Source organism: Anabrus simplex, chromosome 8, assembly GCF_040414725.1.
Source record: "Anabrus simplex isolate iqAnaSimp1 chromosome 8, ASM4041472v1, whole genome shotgun sequence".
NCBI classification, from domain to species: Eukaryota; Metazoa; Arthropoda; class Insecta; order Orthoptera; family Tettigoniidae; genus Anabrus; species Anabrus simplex.
The window spans coordinates 47,364,234-47,387,822 of NC_090272.1; the positions used below are offsets into that span (position 1 = coordinate 47,364,234).

The 23,589-nt window shown below is 40.9% G+C and overlaps 1 protein-coding gene across 1 annotated transcript in view; it reads right to left on the minus strand.

Annotated features, from left to right (window-relative positions):
• Positions 1-592: 592 nt before the first annotated feature.
• The window catches only part of LOC136879112 (proteasome inhibitor PI31 subunit), a 54,060-nt gene continuing 31,063 nt past the window's right edge, over positions 593-23,589 (minus strand). Inside the window, exons 4-5 of the mRNA XM_067152858.2 lie at positions 7,629-7,775; positions 593-981 (exon numbers count right to left, since the gene is read on the minus strand). Coding sequence (XP_067008959.1) covers positions 834-981; positions 7,629-7,775 — 295 coding nt within the window. The 3' untranslated portion in view covers positions 593-833. The remainder of the gene's footprint in view (positions 982-7,628; positions 7,776-23,589) is intronic.

Below are 23,589 nucleotides of genomic sequence, written 5' to 3' on the forward strand. Positions count from 1 at the left end.
AACTTGACTGCTTCAGTGCTTCTATTGCTCTGTAGCGCATGTAAAAAGCTAGATGTCGCCTGGTGATCTGCAGTACCACCTGCACGCCAATAGCAACGCTGGTGCTTCACCTGAATGTGTGCGGTACCTTCCTGCTGTCATACCACTGGAATGCAATCTGGACAATACAGACAAGTGTGCGGTCTGCCTTAGTGTCCCTCTAACAAAAACTTGTAAAACGCAAGAAAACAATTTAACAGAGAAATGCTTTTTTTTTTTTTTTTTGCTAGGGGCTTTACGTCGCACCGACACAGATAGGTCTTATGGCGACGATGGGATAGGAAAGGCCTAGGAGTTGGAAGGAAGCGGCCGTGGCCTTAATTAAAGTACAGCCCCAGCATTTGCCTGGTGTGAAAATGGGAAACCACGGAAAACCATTTTCAGGGTTGCCGATAGTGGGATTCAAACCTACTATCTCCCGGATGCAAGCTTACAGCCGCGCGCCTCTACGCGCACGGCCAACTTGCCCGGTAACAGAGAAATGAACACAAAACTAAACTATTTCTCCCACCAGAACTGTTAGGTAACACTAACTATAAATCAGAATGCAGAATGTTTCATCAACTTCTTGAATACTTTAATCTCAACACCTACAACAATACAATATCATTAAAAAAAGAATATTTTAGGGAAAGAAATGACTTCCCAGAATACCAAAGTCTATGAGTCTTGTCTGGATCAAGCACTGATTATTTCACTGGACCAGATCTATTGTTACATGATTATGTTTTTCATTATATTTACAGTTTATTCTTGACATAGAATCATCACAAAGTTTTGAAGACAACATATGTTTACATAAACATGTCATCATAGCCTGGTGGTGGCAGATGATCAGGATCAGGTGCAAACCCACGGTGACCTCCTCGACCAGGACCAATGCCAGGACCAACTCCAGGTGGCCCAAAAGGATCAAAACGAGCTCCAGGTGGAATACTGCCTCTGTAAAACGTTGGAAAGCTCCCATTAAAAAAAATTCAATTATAAATGATGTTCCTTGAGAGTCCTGTATTTCCAACTGCTATAAAGATTTTCTTAAATGAAAAAATCAGCAAAAATTAACTAAGCAGTATTTTGCTGACAATCAACAAATCAACGTTCAGGTGCCCACCAAACCTCAATCACACTAACCTCCCACCTCCTTCAGGCTCTTTCTGTTGGGAACACAGCTGCTGTAAGACCTGCCGTCTACATATACCCAGTACCACTTTTAGCAGTAGCATCACCACCCTACTGAAGTTTGCCATGACTGCACTTCATCTAACGTCTACCAGTTTTAATGTGGCTTCCTACATTGGCTAACTACCAATTCTCTAGTCAAACGAATATGTAAATCCCATAACATGGATCTTACTGTCCCGCAGTCACACCCACCACCATCGAACCATACTTGATGATCGTTTCATAACTGAAGTCCTTAAACATTTACCCCCCTATCACGCACCCTCTTGCCCTTAGATTGACAATGGACATCGACCGGTGCTCAAGTCTAGGGAAGCACAGGGCCTTAACCACTTTCCTGGCCGGAATTACCGTGTTTTGTGACAGGGGGATTTAAATCCCAATAGACACAGCAGCATAAGTGTCACCCTTTATTTGTTTGACCTCTGTGTTGTTTTCTTTAAAGATATGAATGTAATTTCTATTGCATTTTGTTTCTAAATGATTAGTGCATATATACTTGCATTCGCCCTAATTTTGAATCTAAATATTGCCCAAGTTTCCTAAACCATTTCAGTGTCATTGCCTGCCTCACTAACAGATACACACAAAAGCCTCTTAGGAACTAACCACTAATTTTAGGTAAAACAAACCATACCTATATAAATTAGAATAGCTATATATGCCCTTATATCGTCAGCATAATGTCTTGCCAGGTAGTATCAACAGTGCCAGTTTTTATTTGCAAATACAGTAGAAGTCCGTTATAGCGAGAATTCACAACAGTGGAAAATTTACTCGCTATAGCGGATTGTTGTTATACCCAAATTTTGTACAAAAGTCGGAAAAGGTCCCATACACATTAAAATCGGTATGAAACAGCAATCAGTTTGTTCAAAACTTCCGTTTTCGCGGATATCCACACTACGGCTTACTTGTTGTTTTTTTTTAAATCCAACAATACGTGGAAGTGTATATTTAATTTCATTCTGAAAATATTACAGTACCGGTACCATATTTCTCCAAATCCAAGACGAACCCCACTTTTTCCTTCAAAAAATTTAAATCAGGCTCAAAAAGTGCTTTGTAAAATGATATGAATGCCTTTGTTGTACAGTACGCATTTTTAGTCGCCGAACATTGGCTTTCGTTATGCCGCTTTTTTTGCGGCTGCACAATTATTCTTTATTTCCGGGGCTTTAATGACCATTAACTTAAAATTGGCATCATAATACCGAAGAGAACCTGTTGAAAATTTGCCGGCAATACCTATTCCATGTGTCTCTACAATACGGTGATCCGTCAGGAAAATATTCTTACTTCTATAAAACTGTTATGGTACTTTTACTCAGCGTCAGATATAACCGGCTACCGCTACACGTACGTCTCGCTTGCCGGGTTCGGCCTACTTCAGCGGCTAACGATGTATAGGCCTAATCGCAGACGCTGAAGGTCAACGAACGAGTTTATTGCACCACAGTATGGCCTTTCCGCCCTTGCGTTTTTCATGTACATACCTCACAATTTCATTTTCAACTTGTTTAACATGTCCTTGTTATGGACCACTGAATGCCTTTTTTGTATAGTAGACATTTTTTTTAGCTACCTTTGTCTTCACGCTGACGCCAAATATTGGCTTTAGATAGGCCTATGCCAAATTTTCTCGCGGCTGCACAATTATTCTACATTTCCAAGTGTTTAATAACCATTAACTTAAAATTGGCATCATAACATCAACGAGAACGCATTGAAAATTTGCCGGCAATACCTGTTCCATGTATCTTTACGACTATCCATCACGAAAATATTCCTCTTGTCTATAAAACTTAATTTTACTAAGAGTCAGGCGCAGTAGACGCGTTATAACTCTGCCACTGAGTAGCCGTGGCCTTTCTAAGAATTCAAAGGCTCGCATGTTTTGATGCTATTCTGCAGATTTGAGAAACATGTTTGTAGAGGCTAATAGAATGTCATTCCCTCTTCACTATTTCCCGAGATACAGTGACGTTTCACACAGGCACAGTACAACCGGTTCTCACGGCTAGCGATGTACAATAAAGAGGCAGTCGTTTATTGTCAACGAATTGTGTGTGTGCGTGTGCATGTGAAAAGAAGCAGCGTGGTTACCGTGGTAGTTGCCAGTGGTATTCATTACTGTTAGGCCGTGAATGCAAGACAACCCTCAATTTTTCACGCGAGATTTCGAGGAAAAAACCGTCGTCTTGGATTCTGAGAAATACGGTACCCTATCACTCAAGAGTTTTCTTCTTCAAATGACGTCACCTAACCTAACCGTAGGCCTACATGTATCATGAAAACATATTTGAAACGCATGTAGAGAAACCAGTTATCCTCGCTAAAATTTTACATGTGAATAGCCTTTACGAAATTTAACTAGACGCGAGAAAATATGAACTATCCTCTGAAATCAGTGATGTACTCTGCCATATCTCGAGGTGTATCACATTCTTACTTAATTTAAGCATATAACATTAAAATTAAGAGATCATTTACTTCAGCCGTTATTTTTAACGAGTTAACAACTGCTATCGGCCACGTTAATTAAGCATTTATTATGAAAACTTATCCTCTTTCATTTCAAATTTTCTTTAGAGAACAGCAGTCGTTGGGTATTACTAATTGACTCCAACATCTCCAACTACCGTTTCAAAGATGATAGATCGCATTTTGTGGCAAACGTTTCAGTTTCCTTATTCAACAGCGTCACATATCCTAACTTACAGTAACCGCACTAGACCTATACATGTAATGAAAACATATTTCAAGCGCCGCTAGAGAAATGATAACCTTCTCGCTATGAATTTACATGATAATAACCTTTCCGTAATTTAACCAGACGCGAGAAAAAATAAACTAACCTCCGAAATCAATTATGCACTCTACCATATCTCGAGGTGTAACCCATTTTTACTTAATTGCAGTATTTAGCATTAACTGTTATCGGACATATTATTTACACATTTATTACGAAAATATGCTCTCATTTCAAATTTTCTTTATGGAACAGCAGTTGACAGGTATTACTAATCAACTCCGACATTGCCTTCAAATGTCGACGAGAGAACTCACTAGTGGACATAGCGAGGAAACGATACTGAAGATAATCGATTGCATGCAACATAATCGCTGGGGTGCACACATATCGGTAATGGAAAAAAATCGCGCATGCTTATTCGCTCTTAATAACGGATGCATCAGTGATAGGGCTCTTGCTGTAAACGAAGGATAATACACAATTTAATATAGGAATTTTTAAGGGACAGCAAAACACTGTCGGTATAAGGGGGTTCTCGTTATATGCTGTACTTGCTATAGCGGACTTCTACTGTATTTAGCATGAATATGATATAGATGTTCATTCTCATGTCCAATAACGGACCATTGATATTGGTACTATTTAGCATTATTTTCTACTAGCTCATAAAATTCCCATCCCTCAAATAAATGAAGAAAAAAAGAAAAAGAAATCTGAACCAGCATTGTATTTCCACATTTCCAGTTCATTAGAACTAATTTCTAACGTATTCCAATTTTGCATTCTTTCAAACCTTGCAACACTTCTCCGTCATAAGTAAACAACATGATGAGAACTTGAACATAAATAATCTTGAACCGGAATTTGATGTTTATAAACTAGATCTGCTTGTGAAATACACATAGGAAAGACTGTCAACAAGATGCTGAGAGCTTGCTGAGTCTTGGGAATGCAATGTGGTTTCACGAGACCGTTCAATATTTCCGTCCACACGCTTCAAATACCATGTGTGTCACAAGTACTTTGGAGCGTTCAGCACAGAAGGAGAGTCACGGTCAGTCGCTGCTCTCCATCCTTTTCCTAATATATAATAAGCAACTGAATAATCAAACTGAGGACACTGGTAACCAAAACACAAATGCCACTGTAAATTCCTTGCTTCTCCTTTCACCACTATACATGCAGATAATTTTAGGTAGAACCACAAAAAGTGGAGTTGGACAATGGTGTTAAATTTATCACTAAGGTGACCCTGGTTTGAATCCTGGCCACTGAAAACATGTTTTTTGAAATGGAAAATCGAGTCTCTGTAGTTCAGATTTCACAGAAAAATATAACGAGTTCTATGGCTATGGTTGACAGTCGCGTGCTACCTGATGACATATTATTGATAGTGTCCCTCTAACCAAAACTTGTAAAACACAATGGGCCGATTGCAGAAACGATGACTAGTTTTAAGCCTTAGACAACGTCTACCCAAACAACGTCTAAAGTCAATCATGATCTTCCATTACATAAACAAGGTTCAGCCGGTGTTTAGAGATGTTGTTTAAAGTTTCAATATTATTCTGAAAATGGAAATAGAAGTATCGTCCATGCAACTCTTTGCTTGTTGCAACCAATGAAATTCGCCAGGGCATGCGCCAACGTTAGTTAGCTGCCCAAAGATAAGAATATTGCTTTCGATAGAAATAAAATCTTATAATATTATCGACACTAAAGCGACATGCCACCATACGAGGAAGTGTAGCTTTGAATATAGTGTTGTTACGATGAGTGTAATGTAAATAGCTTCGGCGAAGGGAAGAGCCCTGAAGATTGTTTTCCGTAGTTTCCCCATTTTTACATCAGGCAAATACCGGGGCTGTCATTATGGCCACAGCTCTTCCTTCCCAGTCCTTGCCTTTTCCTCCCTCATAGTTTCTGAAAACTTATCTGAATTAGCACGATAATTATATACGTAAAACAAAAAAAAACTCAAGCACACACAATCTACTTTTTAGTGTCACTATTATTTGTTCGTACTTGGCATTAAATGTAATAAATGAATCTTTCCCAGTTGATGTAGGCGACAGCCCTCTGACAACCGGGATAAGTTATTCTGATATGGATGTAGTCGAAGTGACCTAAAATTCCAGAGAAATTATCCCAAATATAATAAAAATATTGATTGCCAAGAATTGTAGTCGAGTTGACAGTTACCAGACTGTCCATTGTGTAATTTGTTTCCTGGTGCATAACCTCTAATCATGTTTCATTCCTAAAATTTGAGGTTAAACAGTGTTCTTGGCAGTTTAAACATGGCCAGTTGAACATTGGTTTTAGACAGTGTCTAAGTGATAAATAACGCCTTTGCAATGTGGCAGCCATACTTAGACATTGTAACTGTAAACATTGTCTAAACACAGTTTCTGCAATCAGCCCAATGAAATGATTCAACAGAGAAAAGAAGACAAAATACTTCAACAATTTACCTGAGAAGTATGGTGAACAACAAAATCAACAGTACAATAGTTAAAGCTATGATACCTCTGATAGATGAAGGAAAATCCACACAGCAATGGGAGGAAATTAGAAATGTAAAGATAAAACACTGATCGAAACAAACTAGGATACAAAAGACAAGACTGCAAACAGAATTAGATGACAGATGAAAATAAAAAACCAGGCAGATCAAAGCAGTTTTTATAATATCGACACTGTGCAAGCAATACCTCGTATCCCACAATGTTCTTTCTATCCATTATTTCTGTTAAGACTGGTCACGCCTCCCAGCCCCGTATGGATATGCAGTCCCATCAGAACAATTTCTGTTCTGTTCATTTTTCTTTATGTGCAAAGGAAAATGAACCTTACTGTACGGCACTGTAGAAATGTGTGTGTGTGCACAACATATTCACACACTCCTACCATATCATCCATTTAAGCTTCATTTTCCTTTATACGTTAGCAGGGGAAAATTAATACAACGGAAGTTGTTTTAATATACTGCATATTCATATGTGGCTGGTATGTGTGACCAGTCTAGGAAAGTAATGGCTAGGAATAGTATTGCAGGATACTCGGTACTGCTCACGTAGCGACGATATTCTGAAACTTGTAAGATCAGAATAGCCAAAAATGACTCATTGCAATGTAAATGTTAAGAATATGAAAATCTGCAAGGAATATTTTTTTTCAGTAAATAGGCTAATGTTGAGAATTATCATTTAACAGGTCCTCCAATCACGAAAGAATAATTCACATGTTAAAACCAGTAGGCTCTGATAAAATTACGACAGAAATCATTAAGACTCTGATGCCTTTTCAGCAAGAAGCTTAACAACCTGGCCATGTCCACAGGCTTTAATCACACACTTGTCAGTCTCGTGAGCCACTCCTCGAAGATTATTCATGAAATGTTCGAAGAGTCATTAGTGATTAGCAGTTTGGGTTTACGTGGGGGTTTAGTAAATGAGAAGCAATAGTCACACTAATAATTCTAAAGCAGAACAGTTACGATCAGAGGAAATATGTAGGTTTGTGTTTTGCCGATTATTAAAAAAAGGCTTCAACAAGGTGCAAAATCACAAGCTTATGGAAATTCTCATTAAAAATGGGCACCTTTGGTTTTATTTTATCAGTCATACTTAACAGGGCAAAACATACAAACCTTGGCAATCCACCAGGAACACCACCAATATCTGGAGGCTGTCGAACACCGCCTCGTGGGCCGAAGGGATTGAACAGCATTCCTCCACCACGGGCGAATGGGTCTAAATCTGAACGACCAATAGCCAGTGGGTCACCATGAGGATCCCTGCAAATAACATAATCATAGTAAGTAATAAAATACATAACCTGTCTCTATCAGTACATTTTACACTGCTTTGCTATTCTGGTTATATACAGTGAGTATTATGGCTAGTGACAACCGGGTATCCGGTAACCCAAGCATTAACCAATGCATTCAGGCAATACCCAGGTAAAAGGCAATTCTTGTATTACCTGGTTACTTGTTTGTTAATTTTTCAATCTACGGAGGTTGTTTCAGATCTCTGATAAGTGATGTGCACCAGGGTCAGTGTTCTGGATGATGACTAAGCCATTAAAGATGTTCACAAGCATCTGGCTGCAACGACGCCGAAGTAAACTGAATCGTACCGGGAAGGCTACATTACAGCCCTTTACGATGCAAACTATAGCTATTCTGCTATTACTGAAGTGTCAAGAAGTGGAATTTTACAGTGTCAAAAGGGATTGGCTGTGTGTTGAATAAGACAAGAAAGACTTGTAGGGGATTAACCTTTACACTGCTGCACTCGCAATATTGCGAGCGCGGAGAGTGACCGCTGCTCTGCTGCGCCCGTAATATTGCGAGCGACATTCTTCTGACTTTATCAATGCAATACTCCCAATGTTGACATAAGAAGTCATTCAAACTCCGTGGGTGGATACACGCATCTCTCTGCAGTAGATAGCAGCTTACGAAATGACAATCTGTTGATTCATTCATGAGTTATTGAGATAAATACGACATTCTGCTTTACGAGCTGCTCTGCGGTATGCCCGGCGTGCAAGCTAGCAGTGAGGCCCGGGTCAGGGATGAGTAAGCTACAGTATGTTGACCGCCAGTAAAGCGCGCGATCTTACCAAATCCGAGGTTGTAAGAGTGCTATCCACATTAGAATCGGAAGATGAATATTCCGATTTTAGTGATTTGGAGAATAATGATGATAGTGATGACACCGATTATAATGAAAATTGCCAGTTTTGTACAACCCTTGATTAAATGGTCTGGACCATTTTTTATTTTGATATCAAACCAAGATATATAGGAATTTTTAATGCATTCTCAGTGTTTTATCTTGAATAATATTTTACCGTAAAATTTAGGTATATTTTTACTCATTTTAGACATTCCTGAAGTTATTGTCTTCAGTTTAGTTATATATCGGTGCTTGGAAGTGGACAGCTAGGACCACCTGTAGCCATTGAAACATGTAAGTTGAGCTTTTTACTGTTTTTAATCATTAGTTTGATTTTTGTTCAATTGTTGGCCTTTTATGTTGACAACCCTGAATTTCCTGCGCAACATATAGCTAATTTTGTGTTAGAAAAATCAGTTTAGGACCTTCCATATTTAGTATAAAAATATATGACAAGCAGGCAAGAACCCTCTGGTTTTTCCCATCTTATTTCCGACTTTTATGTATTGAAGTTAATTATTAAAAATAATTCAGCACAGGGCTTTTACAAAAGAGAATTTATCTCAACAATGAAAAGCTTAATTCTGAAAGGCAAGAAACAAGGGAACCCATGACCTGCGACAAGCCGTATTCCAGATGTCATGAGGAAGGTCAAGGCCCGTATCTCCGGCAGCAATCCAGTAACAAGAGAGCCATTGAAAGTAAGTTTGGGACATCTGTAAAAACTGTAACCCAGGATTTGAACTTGAAGGAAGGAAAGAGCAGGGTTCACAAGTTGCTTGATCGTTGATGGTGCACAAACAGTCGAAAACTCATCTGGGACAAGACCGATGGAAATTTGTGGTCACATTAGATGAAGTGCATGTCTGTCTAAGAGACCGCAACAAATCCTGTGTGATTTACTGCTGGGCAAAAGGTAAGAAAGGTCGTAAAAAAATGTTACTCTGAATGTAAAGAATTATTTTTCCAGGGGATTTATGGTTATCACTGGATATACTCACACTATGTGATCAAAAGTATCCGGGCACCTGGCTGAACATGATGTACAAGTTCGTGGCGCACTTCATCGGTAATGCTGGAATTCAATATGGTGCTGGCCCACCCTTAGCCTTGATGACAGCTTCCACTCTTGCAGGCATAAGTTCAATAAGGTGCTGGAAGGTTGCTTGGGGAATGGCAGCCCATTCTTCACGGAGCAATGCACTGAGGAGAGATAGCATTGTCGGTCGGTGATGCCTGGCACAAAGTCGGCATTCCAAAACATCCCAAAGGTTTTCTATAGGATTCAGGTCAGGACTCTGTGAAGGCCAGCCCATTACAGGGATGGTATTGTCGTGTAACCACTCCGCCACAGGCCGTGCATTATGAACAGGTGCTCGATCGTGTTGAAAGATGCAATCGCCATCCCCGAAGTGCTCTTCAACAGTGGGAAGCAAGAAGGTGCTTAAAACATCAATGTAGGCCTGTGCTGTGATAGTGCCACGCAAAAAAAACAAGGGGTACAAGCCCCCTCCGTGAAAAGCACGACCACACCATAACACCACCGCCTCCGAATTTTACTGTCGGCACTACACATACTGGCAGATGACGTTCACCGGGCATTCGCCATACCCACACCCTGCCATCGGATCGCCACATTGTGTACCGTGATTCGTCACTCCACACAACGTTTTTCCACTGTTCAATCGTCCAATGTTTACGCTCCTTACACCAAGCGAGGCGTCATTTGGCATTGACCTGGGTGATGTGTGGCTTATGGGCAGCAGCTCGACCATGAAATCCAAGTTTTCTCACCTCCCACCGAACTGTGGAGTGGATCCTGATGCAGTTTGGAATTCCTGTGTGATGGTCTGGATAGATGCCTGCCTATTACACTTGACGACCGTGTTCAACTGTCGGCGGTCTCTGTCAGTCAACAGACAAGGGCGGCCTGTACGCTTTCGTGCCGTACGTGTCCCTTCACATTTTCACTTCACTATCACATCAGAAACAGTGGACCTAGGGATGTTTAGGAGTGTGGATATCTCGCGTACAGACTTCTGACACAAGTGACACCCAATCACCTGACCATGTTCGAAGTCTGCGAGTTCCGCAGAGTGCCCCATTCTGCTCTCTCACGATGTCGAACGACTACAGAAGTCGCTGCTATGGAGTACCTGGCAGTAGGTGGCAGCACAATGCACCTAAGATGAAAAACGGATGTTTTTGGGGGTGTCCGGATACTTTTGATCACATAGTGTATAATGGGAAATTAACTAATCACAGTATTGCTCAAAAGACATGATGCTATCGAACTTAAGTTATGACTCCAATTTACCACACCTGAGATCCAGGCTCTCTATGTTACCGACACAGATCAAGTGTGGGTGGATCAGGATAAGGCGTCAACTCAAACATCAGGTTTAGCCTTTGTGTTCTTAGAGAGAATGGAATAAGAAACAGGAATACACGCTCTACCCTTTAGTAACATTCCAGTCAAATTACCTCACGATTCTCCCATGGACTTTTGTGCGTTTACTGGGCGAGTTGGCCGCGCGGTGAGCTTGCATCCGGGAGATAGTGGGTTAGAATCCCACTGTCGGCAGCCCTGAAGATGGTTTTCCATGGTTTTCCATTTTCATACCTGGCAAATGCTGGGGCTGTACCTTGAGTAAGGCCACAGCCACTTCCTTCTGACATCTAGGCCTTTCCCATCCCATCATCGCCATAAGACCTATCTGTGTCGGTTCGCCCCTTGCAAAAAAAATTTAAAAATAAATAAATAGTGCATTTGGACTTCTGCAGAGGGCATTGGAAGACAAACATCCTTGTATGGAAGGCTTATAGACAGCCTATAAAGAAGAGAGGGAAAAGATGGACATGGCTGTGTTTCGTAGTGCCGTACGCGGGAGGTGTCTGGATTAGTGTGAAAATAACACTAACTAGTTCAATTCTGCAGTTAATGTTTACCTGTCTGATATTATTGTTAATGCCCTGAGAGGTATAAATTGAAATTTTATCATATTCACTTTTTTACGTTGTATTCCCTGCCTGGCTACTCATTCTTGCTGCCTGGTTGACGAAAATTTCTGGTGAGAACACTAAAGCATGACTGGTGGTACAGACGTGGCAGTGAGTGGCGTGATGGATTGCAAATAGCAGCTAATGTGGCAGCTGTACAACCTGTACCTGCAGATTCAGAGACAATAACCATTGTAGGTGCTGTCTCAACAAATCGGAACACTTTCACGTCTTGAGATACTGCTTCTATGTCGAGACTCTGTGGAACAATAGACATACCAGAATCCATTCACTGAATGCAACAGAGCATATACTGTTCATGAGGAAGTACATGGTCTGTCTGTTGAAGGAAATACACAGTGTATAGATATCACTGCATACAAAAACGTTGACGGATCTGCATTCATTATCGATCCAACAATCAGATTTGAATTTCACGCCAACCGGCACATGGAAGTCGACAAGGGGGGGGGAGGATAGCAGTACAATCCAACCAGCCCTTATTACCAACAAAAGTACAAAATCAAGAGGACTGAACTTATCAGACTCACAGTTAATGCAAGGAGAATGATAAAATCTTACTTTAAAAGCACCATTCAAAGGTTACATATCCTAACAATATCATGAAGAAAGTAGCCCTTGCAGCCCTTAAAGGATCTGTTGCAACACTTGGGCATCACCCTTACTGACAATGACTCCCTCCATTGCACCAGAGGTGACACCATGCCAAGTGACCAGCAACCATTGCCGGATACAAATGTAACACTTCCTACAGCTAAAAGGCTTGATAAATTGTGACCTATTAAAAACTATTTAAAAATAGTATATGCTTGAACCCACCTTGTCAATACACTTTTATCATCAAAAACCATTCATTGAACATGTTTCGGGAACATAATACATTCCTTTCATCAGCAAATAATAAAGTCCAAGCATATTTAAAATAGTTTTTAATAGGTTTAGACAAGTCAATACAGGAACAAATACAAATACCTATTATGGTTGAGTTTATCAACAAATTGTGACCTTTCCTTTTCATTTACTTTATAATTGCAAACATTACACTTTCTCCAATGCAGCAGCCCATAAATCTGAACATCGGAGGTAAACTATGGTAAATGCAAAAACAACAACTTTGAGGTGACTTTTTTTGGTCGTGCCTACTTATGAGTATGTGTATCTTTTGTAGGAATTAAGATAAGCTAGATGATGCTATTGTATGTGCAAGGAAAACCCAGCAATAAACAATGGTAAGTGATCAGATAACAGTTCAGCCTAATGCTGTCTACAGAACTCCTTATTGTATTGGCTCTTACGATATTTTACCATGGTCAGAATTGTCAATTCGACCTGCCTTAAAGGCAGTAACATACGCCCCTCAGCAGCTTCTTTCTGCTCTGCTGAGGGAAAGAAAGGAAATAAATAAATGCAAAAGCAAAAAAAGTCATCTCCGTACAGGCCATGAAGGCCCTTGGAGAGGTGGAAGGTAAAGGCTTCCACTATCCGTAACCTCTGCACTTAGTGGAGTGGAGTGGTTAGCTCTATGCCCGGCCACCTTTGACCCACGAATTAACCTGGTATTCATTTTTTGGTGTTGGCTGAGTGAACCTCAGCACATTGTGAACCTCTGGAAGTGGAAATCTCATTTAATTCATTAATAATGAAATAAACAAACAAATAAATGGAAAGTTATATCACATATCCATGCCTTTGCTGGCGAGACCTAGTGTTTACACTGCACTAAGTCTTCTGGTATGGGCTAGAGCAATTTTGTTACTTTCATTGATCTGTCTCTGTCTTATCCTTGGCTTTGACAAAATGAAAGTGACTGAGGTATGAGCGATACTAGTAATGCCATTCCTTATGCAGCCAGTCCCTGCTATGAATGGTGTGAAACTGTTGCTCATAGGGTCGGTTGGTGCATGCATTTCTGTGGGCTTGGCAGACTGATATGTAATAGCAACTTCTGGCTCGGTGAGGAAAGCAACCGGAAACTACCTCACTCATCATTTCCCTAGTACGCCTCTTCAGTGATGCCTAGACCATCTATGACAGCTCATGGCGGAAGTGTTGAGGATCCAACCAGCCTTCGGGCTGATGACTAAACATACATACATACATCACATATCCATTTATTATTTCCTTCATCATTAATATTATTCTTACTTTTACTGTCATTATTTGCATATTTTAATTGTTATTTCACACATAATTACCGACTGTCATCATTCAAAGAGTTGTGACACAGTACATTTCAAAATGAACAGCACAGTGCGTTGCAAACTTAAGAGCCCCTTGACACACCAAGTGTAGCTCCCCACTTCACTGCAGAGGGACTTCCCTTACATGCTGTACTCATTACCTTATATTCTTGTATGTTTATTTTGGTCAAATATTCATGCTACCTTTCATCTCCAATCCTTGTTGAATTAAACAAAACAACACTGAGTCTGTAACTAGAGCTTATTACTTTGCTTATAGAATTAACTCTCAACAAAACAATGAATTGCAAACACCTCATCCATGTTTCACTTCTGTACAACCAACTTCCCCATCACAGTTTGAAATGAAATAGCCTTACAAGACAGATCCATAACCAAACTTGTTTCAAACATAATGGAAGTACTTTCCTTCCTTTATAGTTAATTTATTTGCTAGTTGCTTTACGTCAAACCGACACAGATAGGTCTTATGGCGACGATGGGATAGGAAAGGGCTAGGAGTGGGAAGGAAGCGGCCGTGTCCTTAATTAAGGTACAGCCCCAACCATTTGCCTGGTGTGAAAATGGGAAACCACGGAAAACCATCTTCAGGGCTGCCAACAGTGTGATTCAAACCCACTATCTCCCGGATACAAGCTCACAGCCGCCTGCCCTTGACCGCACGGCCAACTCGCCCGGTAGTTAATTCATTTGGCTGCAATTAAGGAATAGTTTTATCTAGTTTATCTACATGGCAGATGTGCATTATATTCACTGACTTCTCCAATAGCTTGGAGACTGTTTCTTGATCAAAAAAAGAAGTTCTGTAGAAAGGCTTCATTCGAGGCCTCAAGACTTTACAGAAAACTCCAGCAAGGTGCGCAAAGCAAGTTGACGGGAAGGACAGGCCGTATTCCCCCAGAACCCTAATGGACCTTCCGACGGGAGACAACGGCTGTTCTCTTCAACAGGAAGGAATCAGGAAACACCCCCATTATTAAAAAAATTGAAAAAAAAAATACAGGACAAATACACCTTGTAACCTCACCTTCGAGGGAGAGAAGATTGAATGTGTGAATACCTTTAAGTATCTAGGGAGTACAATTTCAAATGACGGAAGTGTCAAGAACAAAGTGTTGAACAGGATGCAAAAAGGATCCAACTTCTTCCATCAAAGATATGGGAGTTCCTCAGAGGGCAGAACAGACCCTGTTTAAGACTCATCTCCTGCCCATGATGATTTATAGTCTGGAGAGTTGCGTCATACATAAAAGAGAAGTAGGTCAACTGCAAGCTGTTGAAATAAAGTTCCTTAGATCAGCTGTAGAGAAAACAAGGAAGGACAGAATTAGGAATGAGCAGATACGAAGAGACTTGCAGGTCAACCTGACCACGGAAGAAAGGTTGAGTGTAGCAAGGCTGAAGTGGCTAGGGCACATTAAGCGGATGCAGGTGACTCGAACACCAGGGAAGTATTTTGAAAAGATCGTTCCGGGACGAAGACAATTGGACAACCTAGAAAACGGTGGTTAGATCAGATAAGAGAAGACCTACAGAAGAGGGAAGAAACATGGGATGCCCTAGAGAAAAAAGAAGCACATGAGGACTGTAATAAATGGAGGCACATCGCTCTTAAACATCCTATCCAGCTCGCTGGAAGGAATTCATGATGATGATGATGATGATGATGATGATGATGATGATGATGAAGAACGAGAGGTAACAAGCAAGTTGGCTACTTAAGATGATAACCCCACTGTTGGCAGCACTACAGTGATTTCTTCTCAGCCGCTGACGAGCTTGTTTTTGCTTTCTGGCTTCATCACTAGGACAGGCTTTAATACTCATTGAGAGGCCATCAATGTTCACTTCTCGGCGTGTTTATTATTGTGTGTTCCTATCTCCCCATATATGACTGGAATAGAAACTGAGTGAAGAAAAGTAATGCAAATCAGATTACCAACTAGTATGTCCCACGTTTCTCATACACTTGCTTAAATAATAATGCTGTAGTGTATGTACATGTGGTTATAATTTTAATGGCGACTCTAGCTATCAACTGAATGACATTTGGTTACCAGTTGGTAGGGAAAAATCGAGAGACAGTTCAATTTCTTCTTTTCTAAATTCTATCTTGTACAAAATTTTCTATATTTTATTTCATACTCCTAATACATAGACATGAAAGCCATTCCAATAGGCTTCACTCATGGATTTACAGTTGACCCTACCGTTAGAACTGATATTTCTGTAACATGACCAGAGGATGCTCATACAGAAAATTCTAAGGAAATGTCTAACATAGTGTGGGTCTTATAATTGGATCCAGAAGCACAGTACTGTAAGCTACTCAGATTGGATTACAAATTTATGAACACAGTAGCTGGAAGGATTTGCTTGAACTTGAGGAATCATCTGCATAACAGTTACAAGTGAAATGTAGAACAAATAACCTTTCTCTGTCCGATCTCTCACTAACTTGATCATAAAGACATATTTGTTTTGAATGCTTTGTCCACTAGACAGCTTCCAGTTGGAGAAAGCTGAATTGTCATTTGGTGTTGGAAACAGTATCATATACAACCCTCTCTCTACAAAACCTACCATAATTCATTCAAAACAGTTAAAAATTGCATATTAATTCACACAGACACAGAGGAAAGGTCAACAGAAAATCTACTCAGCAATTAAAAAATCTATTTTATCTTTAATGATAGTGACATTGATCCCTCAAGGAAGCCTGTTAATCCCTACAGGACGCGTCCGAGGTGGCAGATAGGGGGCCTACAGAAATGTGGGCAGGTGAAGACACTTCAGAAATGAACCAACAGGCAGCCCTAATCCTGGGGCCTTTACGATACTGAGACACCCTCTCTCCAGGAGTCATAAATATGGAGGGCCCCAGTTCAGGGTTATGAGTGAAGTCCACAACGGTAGAAATGGTGGAGAATAGTGCGGCTGGTGGAAGTGGCATTCTAGTACTCTGGATTATTAAGAGTAAAAGGTATTTGTCCATAACTATGGGCATATATGAGATGTAGCATGTTCTCCATGTTAGGAGCAGCTACAAAAAGTGTCTGTTGTCCAAATTAGGAGCAACCTAAATTCCTGCTGGCAGTAGCTCTAAAATGTCCGATGCCATGCTCTGGTGACAAGCCGGTCGGTAACTCTGTCGCAACCCACCGGATCATGTCTGTTAATTTTGTTGAATAATGCTAGGGCGTCCCCCATAAGTGACGCATGTCGGCCTTACCTGACCCCTGCGACAAATGGACAAGGGCTACTGGTTCAAAGACGGAACCAGCTAAAAAAAGCTAACTCGACACAAACAACATTTATGCATCACCACACTCAACATTGGGACTCTTACTGTACGCTTTTTAAAAATTTCTTTTTATAACTGACTTTTTTTGCAAGTTGCTTTACGTTGCACCGACACAGATAGGTCTTATGGCGACGATGGGATAGGAAAGGGCAAGGAATGGGAAGGAAGTGGCCGTGGCATTAATTAAGGTACAGTCCCAGCATTTGCCTGGTGTGAAAATGGTAAACCACGGAAAACCATCTTCAGGGCTGCCGACAGTGGGGTTCGAACCTACTATCTCTCGAATACTGGATACTGGCCGCACTTAAGCGACTGCAGCTATTCAGTTCGGTATATAACTGACTTATCGTCGCACCAATACAGATAGGTCTTATTGCGACGATGGGATAGGAAAGTGCTAGGAGTGGGAAGGAACCGGCTGTGGCCTTAATTAAGGTACAGCCCCAGCATTTGCCTCTTGTGAAAATGGGAAACCACAGAAAACCATCTTCAGGGCTGCCGACAGTGGCAGAGATGCCAACTATTACGATTCAATCGTAATAATTACCAATTACCCATCGTAATTATGCCTTTACGAATCACACCACAAATTACGATTTTCTGTTGATTTTTAAATCTAAGTGTATGAAGTGTTCAAAAAGATACACAAGGAATGCCATTACAGCTTGAATTCTCAGAATATTATTTCCGGATTTCTCAGTAATCATTTATACCCCTTTCCTGTCCCTCGATTAAGAATATTTCGAGTCTTCACGCGCCGAACGCAGTGTGTGCTTCCAGTACCGGAAATATAGGCACCTGTGAACTGGTATATCTTGCGGAGTTGTTGTCTTTGTTCATCACATGATCAGACTTCCATGCAAGTGTGCGAGTTCTTTCATCTTCGTTTTGGCGGCAAAGTGGTGACAAACTCTGTTTAATTGTGAATACTGTGTGCGTGACTGTTGAAGAAGTATTTACTGCGATTTTAGTTGCCAAATTTACATAGATTGCTCTTCTAGGATATATTGTAATCGTATGTTACGAAATGCGAAAGGTTTGAAAAAAAAAAAAAAAATTCTTGTGCAGGAAAATATGTGTGATTACGTTACCGTGACCGTAAATTGCATTGTACTACTGCATTGGTAACTAGATGTACAGTTGTTTAGAAATTTGAATTTACACTGCTACGAAATAAGCTATGGATACCACTGAACTTTTAGCTCATAACTTGGAATGTAGGCTATTTGTAAGATTATTTTGTAAATAATATTTTTCAAATCTAAGGATCACGGGGATTTACTTCGGAATCCGCTATCTAAGCCATGTCCATGCCTTTGGTAGGTTCCCAGCCCTTCCATCTTCCCATTTTGTCGTTCACTAGTTGGCCCTACTGATAGTTACGTACTTGTTTTGTTGGAGAGCCGCGTAATGCTAGCTACTGTTTTTCCGAGTGTGTAGTGTTTTCTTATATTGTGTATTGTACTCTTACCTTCCCCTTTTAACTGTGTTTGTGCCTTGTTTGGTGTTACCACTGTAGTAGAGGTAACAATATCAAAAGAAAAAGCATGTCACCAGTGTACGTTTACCGAACAGGAGCTACAAGCTTTCAATGATATGTAAGTTAGCAAGATCTCAACAAAAAAAATTACGACCGCCGCCCCCACCTCCCTCGGTGCCTTAGCGGCTGCATTATTACGAATTGCCTTTCTTGAAAGTTGGCATCTCTGCAGTGGGATTCAAACCCTATCTTCTGGATGAAAGCTCACAGCTGCTCGCCCCTAACCACACGGCCAACTCGCCCAGTCTCACTGGACGCAACTGCAAACTCGCAGTGATGCTAAAAGAAAGTAAAGTGGAGACTGCATGCATTCAAGAAATACATTGTAAAAGTCAGAAATTCAACAATGATACAAAAGTTTATTGAGTCCACCTATTCAATACACATTAAGTTCTTAAAAATTAAGATTTACATCGTCACCTAATTTAGACTTTTGTATCATTGTTGAATTAATGTACATTTCAATACGGACCAGTTATGAGATTTGTAACATGTAAAGTCAGAAATATCGCGACATCAGAGATAGCTATAAATTGATCTACCACGGTATATCCAACAGGAATGGCTTTGCTGTCATTGAATTCACTAGCCTGTGAGATCAAGATGCTGCGGTTTAGTGCCACGTCAATTACAATCGACACTGCATCCCCTCAACTTCGTGTCTTCTATGCATATGCGCCACAGTCTGGTTGTGGTGATCTAGAAAATGAATAGTCGTGACAGGAGCTCCAAGTGGTGATGGTGATTACTGTTTTAAAATCATGTTTCAGCGTGCCCTCAGGATGAGCTTCCACTTCTCTGTAGTGATCTTAATGGGCATGTTGGTTACACCAAGGATGGTTATAGCTGCTATAGTGGTAATGGCTTCGGTCCCCAAAAATGATGATGGGACTGAACATTTTGGATTTTGTCACGGAAAAAGACTGGGTTACTGGTATAATCGTGGCAGTGGCGGTGGTGTCCGACTCGTTGGTTGAACGGTCAGCATACTGGCCTTCGGTTCAGAGGGTCCCGGGTTCAATTCCCGGCCGGGTTGGGGATTTTCACGTTAATTGGTTAATTCCTACAGCACGGGGCTCAGGGGCCTGTGCTCATCACGACGCGCAGGTCACCTACGGGCATCAAATAGAAAGACCTGCACCTGGCGAGCCGTACATGTCCTCGGACACTCCCGGCACTAAAAGCCATACGACTTTTCAGTGGCGGTGGTGCAACTAGGCAACCATCCTCTCTATAACACTAATCAGAGAGAAAAATTGGAAGGGACCCGACACTTCGAAAAATGAAGGTATCAGCCAAAGAGAGACAAGGGCCACTAAGGGCATGAAAATGAGAAAAATGAAGGTATCAGCCAAAGAGAGACAAGGGCCACAAAAGGCGTGAAAATGAAAGACTCCCTAAGGCCTTCAGTGCTCTAATACCATCGGGGTCGGAAAAGAACAAGAGTTGACCAAGGGAGGTCGGATAGGGTAGATGAAAGTGAGGAGCCTGGCACAAGTAAGTGGAAGCAATGCCAGGACTCAGCTCAGGGGCCTGTGTTCGACAAACCACGCTCCCAAGTTGGGAGATCTGGGACCTCTTTTAGTTGCCTCTTTCAACAGGCAGGGGATACCACGAGTGTTATTCTACGGCTCCCACCCACAGGGGGACCTTGTTCGATGCTGTGATCTCAGACTAGCATTGGATATGAAGGTCATACCATCCGACTATGTAGCCCCTCACCGTAAGTTGCTCACAGCAGACTTAAGGGTTTCTAAATACTGTAGAGGTGGAGGGATAAATGGCCCCAAAAAGAACAAGTGGTGTAAGCTTAAAAACCAAAAGGAGACCTTAGCAGGCAGTGTACATTTTCCTCCCATCGACCTGAATGCAACTGCAACATGTGGACCACATTAAGCAAATCTGTCGCTTCAACTGCCACAGCAACCTTGGGTACAAAAAAAAACCTAGTTATCACGGCATAGATAAGCAAACGTGGTTATGGACCGTCCAAGTCCAGGACAAGGTACATGTAAAGAAGAAGGCATAGAGAAAATGGGTTTCACAAAATATTCCAGATAACAGTATGTCATAGCCAACCTAGGTGCAATCACTATAATGGCCTGTATTTATGCATAAATGGCAAAGGTGGTCATCGATTACAGGACATCCTCAAACGCTCACAACAACACTTTGAAGAGATTTCCAACAACGAGTTCCCACATCCTCCTATTCCACAAAGTAATTCAACAGCAAGTCCTATCTTACACATTACGTCAAAGCAAGTCACCACACCATCAGGAGTATGAAGAACCAGAAAGTGCCAGGACCAGATAACCTTCCGGCAGACTTCTGGAAGTTGCAGAAATTAAAAGCCGCGATCAACTGGCTGACCAACATTTTCAATCCCCCTGGATCTGTTCCCTGTGATTGGGCTACAAGCATCATCGTGCTCATTTTTAAGCAAAAAAGTGATCCAGCAAAATGTGTAAATAAAAATCCCTGTCCAATTCCCCTCCTGCCGCACACCAAGATGATTTTTGAGATTTGTACCAAGCAGTGTAGGTTAGTCGAGGGTGCTGGAACATCCAATGCAATCTTCACTGCCAGAATATGCTCATTGAAAATAACCAACTGAAACAACAGCCACTGCATATTGCTTTCCTTGATCTTGAAAAGGCTTTCGATAATGTTTTACATTGCACGAGCTGGTATTCACTTCGCGACCATGGTGTACCAGAATTAATTATCAACTAGATGCCCGGCTCCATGGCTAAATGGTTAGCGTGCTGGCCTTGGTCACAGGGATCCCGGGTTCAATTCCTGGCAGGGTTGGAAATATTAACCATCATTGGTTAAATTCGTTGGTACAGAGGCTGGGTGTATGTGTTGTGTTCATCATAATTTCATCTTCATCACGACATGCAGGTCGCCCATGGGCGTCAGATCAAAAGACCCCTGCATCTGGCGAGCTGAACATGTCATTGGACACTCCCGGCACTAAAAGCCATATGCCATTTCCATTACATCAACTGGATCAAGATGCTATACACTGACACCACAAGTCATGTAGATTGCGCTGTCACCACCTCGGAAAGCTTCCCAGTGAAAGTCGTTGTACACCAAGATTTCGCACTGTCCCCACTGATGTCTGTCCTCGTCATGGATGCAATCACACGGAACTTACAAGAGTGTCCCTCGGACTCTCTTATATCCATATGATGTCACTCTTTCTGATACTACCAGAAGAGGATTGCAGTGTCATGCTGAAGATTGGAACAGCCATCTCTCCCAATATAGTTTTAAACTGAACAAAAAATCATAAGTTATGAATTTCATTATGTTCCGTATTGTCAATTGATCACTATCAAAGGGTAGGAAGGGTCCACCTATTTCATACACCGTGGTGTTGGTATCTGCACCAAGTGCACGTAACTTACGAATAACATAGGGGCATTCACCTCCAAATAAATTAAACAATACATCACTACACAGATAAGGAAAACCCATTCAAAGTACAAAATGTTCCCCTTAAATCTACATAAGTCTTGACCTATATTATTATTGAACAAACATGAATATCAGTCAAGTTGCTCATCTACACAGAAAAGGATATCAACTCCCAGATCAACTAAAAAACAATGGCTGCTGTAAAAACGACAAATATTTTGCCATCAACCACAACATTTTTTATGTGTTATTTAGTTTTAAGTGTAGATATGTTATTCAGACTTCATCAATGGTTTAAATTAAGACTATAAATTGTGTCATATCAGTGTTTATATCATTATTGGTTATATGTGTGCTTGTTGTTGTTTGAGTCATCAGTCCATAGACTGGTTTGATGCAGCCCTCCATGCCACCCTATCCTGTGCTAACCTTTTCATTTCTACGTAACTATTGCATCCTACATCTGCTCTAATCTGTTTGTCATATTCATACCTTGGTCTACCCCTACCGTTCTTGCCACCTACACTTCCTTCAAAAACCAACTGAACAAGTCCTGGGTGTCTTAAGATGTGTCCTATCATTCTATCTCTTCTTCTCATCAAATTTAGCCAAATCGATCTCCTCTCACCAATTCGATTCAGTATCTCTTCATTCGTGATTCGATCTATCCATCTCACCTTCAGCATTCTTCTATAACACCACATTTCAAAAGCTTCTATTCTCTTTCTTTCTGAGCTAGTTATCGTCCATGTTTCACTTCCATACAATGCCACGCTCCACACAAAAGTCTTCAAAAACATCTTTCTAATTCCGATATCAATGTTTGAAGTGAGCAAATTTCTTTTCTTAAGAAAGCTCTTCCTTGCTTGTGCTAGTCTGCATTTTATGTTCTCCTTACTTCTGCCATCGTTGGTTTTTTTACTACCCAAGTAACAATATTCATCTACTTCCTTTAAGACTTCGTTTCCTAATCTAATATTTCCTATATCACCTGCCTTCGTTCGACTGCACTCCATTACTTTTGTTTTGGACTTATTTATTTTCATTTTGTACTCCTTACCTAAGACTTCATCCATACCATTCAGCAACTTCTCGAGATCTTCTGCAGTCTCAGATAAAATAACAATATCATCGGCAAATCTCAAGGTTTTGATTTCCTCTCCTTGGACTGTGATTCCATTTCCAAATTTCTCTTTGATTTCCTTTACTGCCTGTTCTATGTAAACATTGAAAAGGAGAGGGGACAAACTGCAGCCTTGCCTCACTCCTTTCTGGATTGCTGCTTCTTTTTCAAAGCCCTCGATTCTTATCACTGCAGACTGATTTTTATACAGGTTGTAGATAATTCTTCGTTCTCGGTATCTGATCCCTATCATCTTCAGAATCATAAATAGCCTGGTCCAATCAACATTATCGAATGCCTTTTCTAG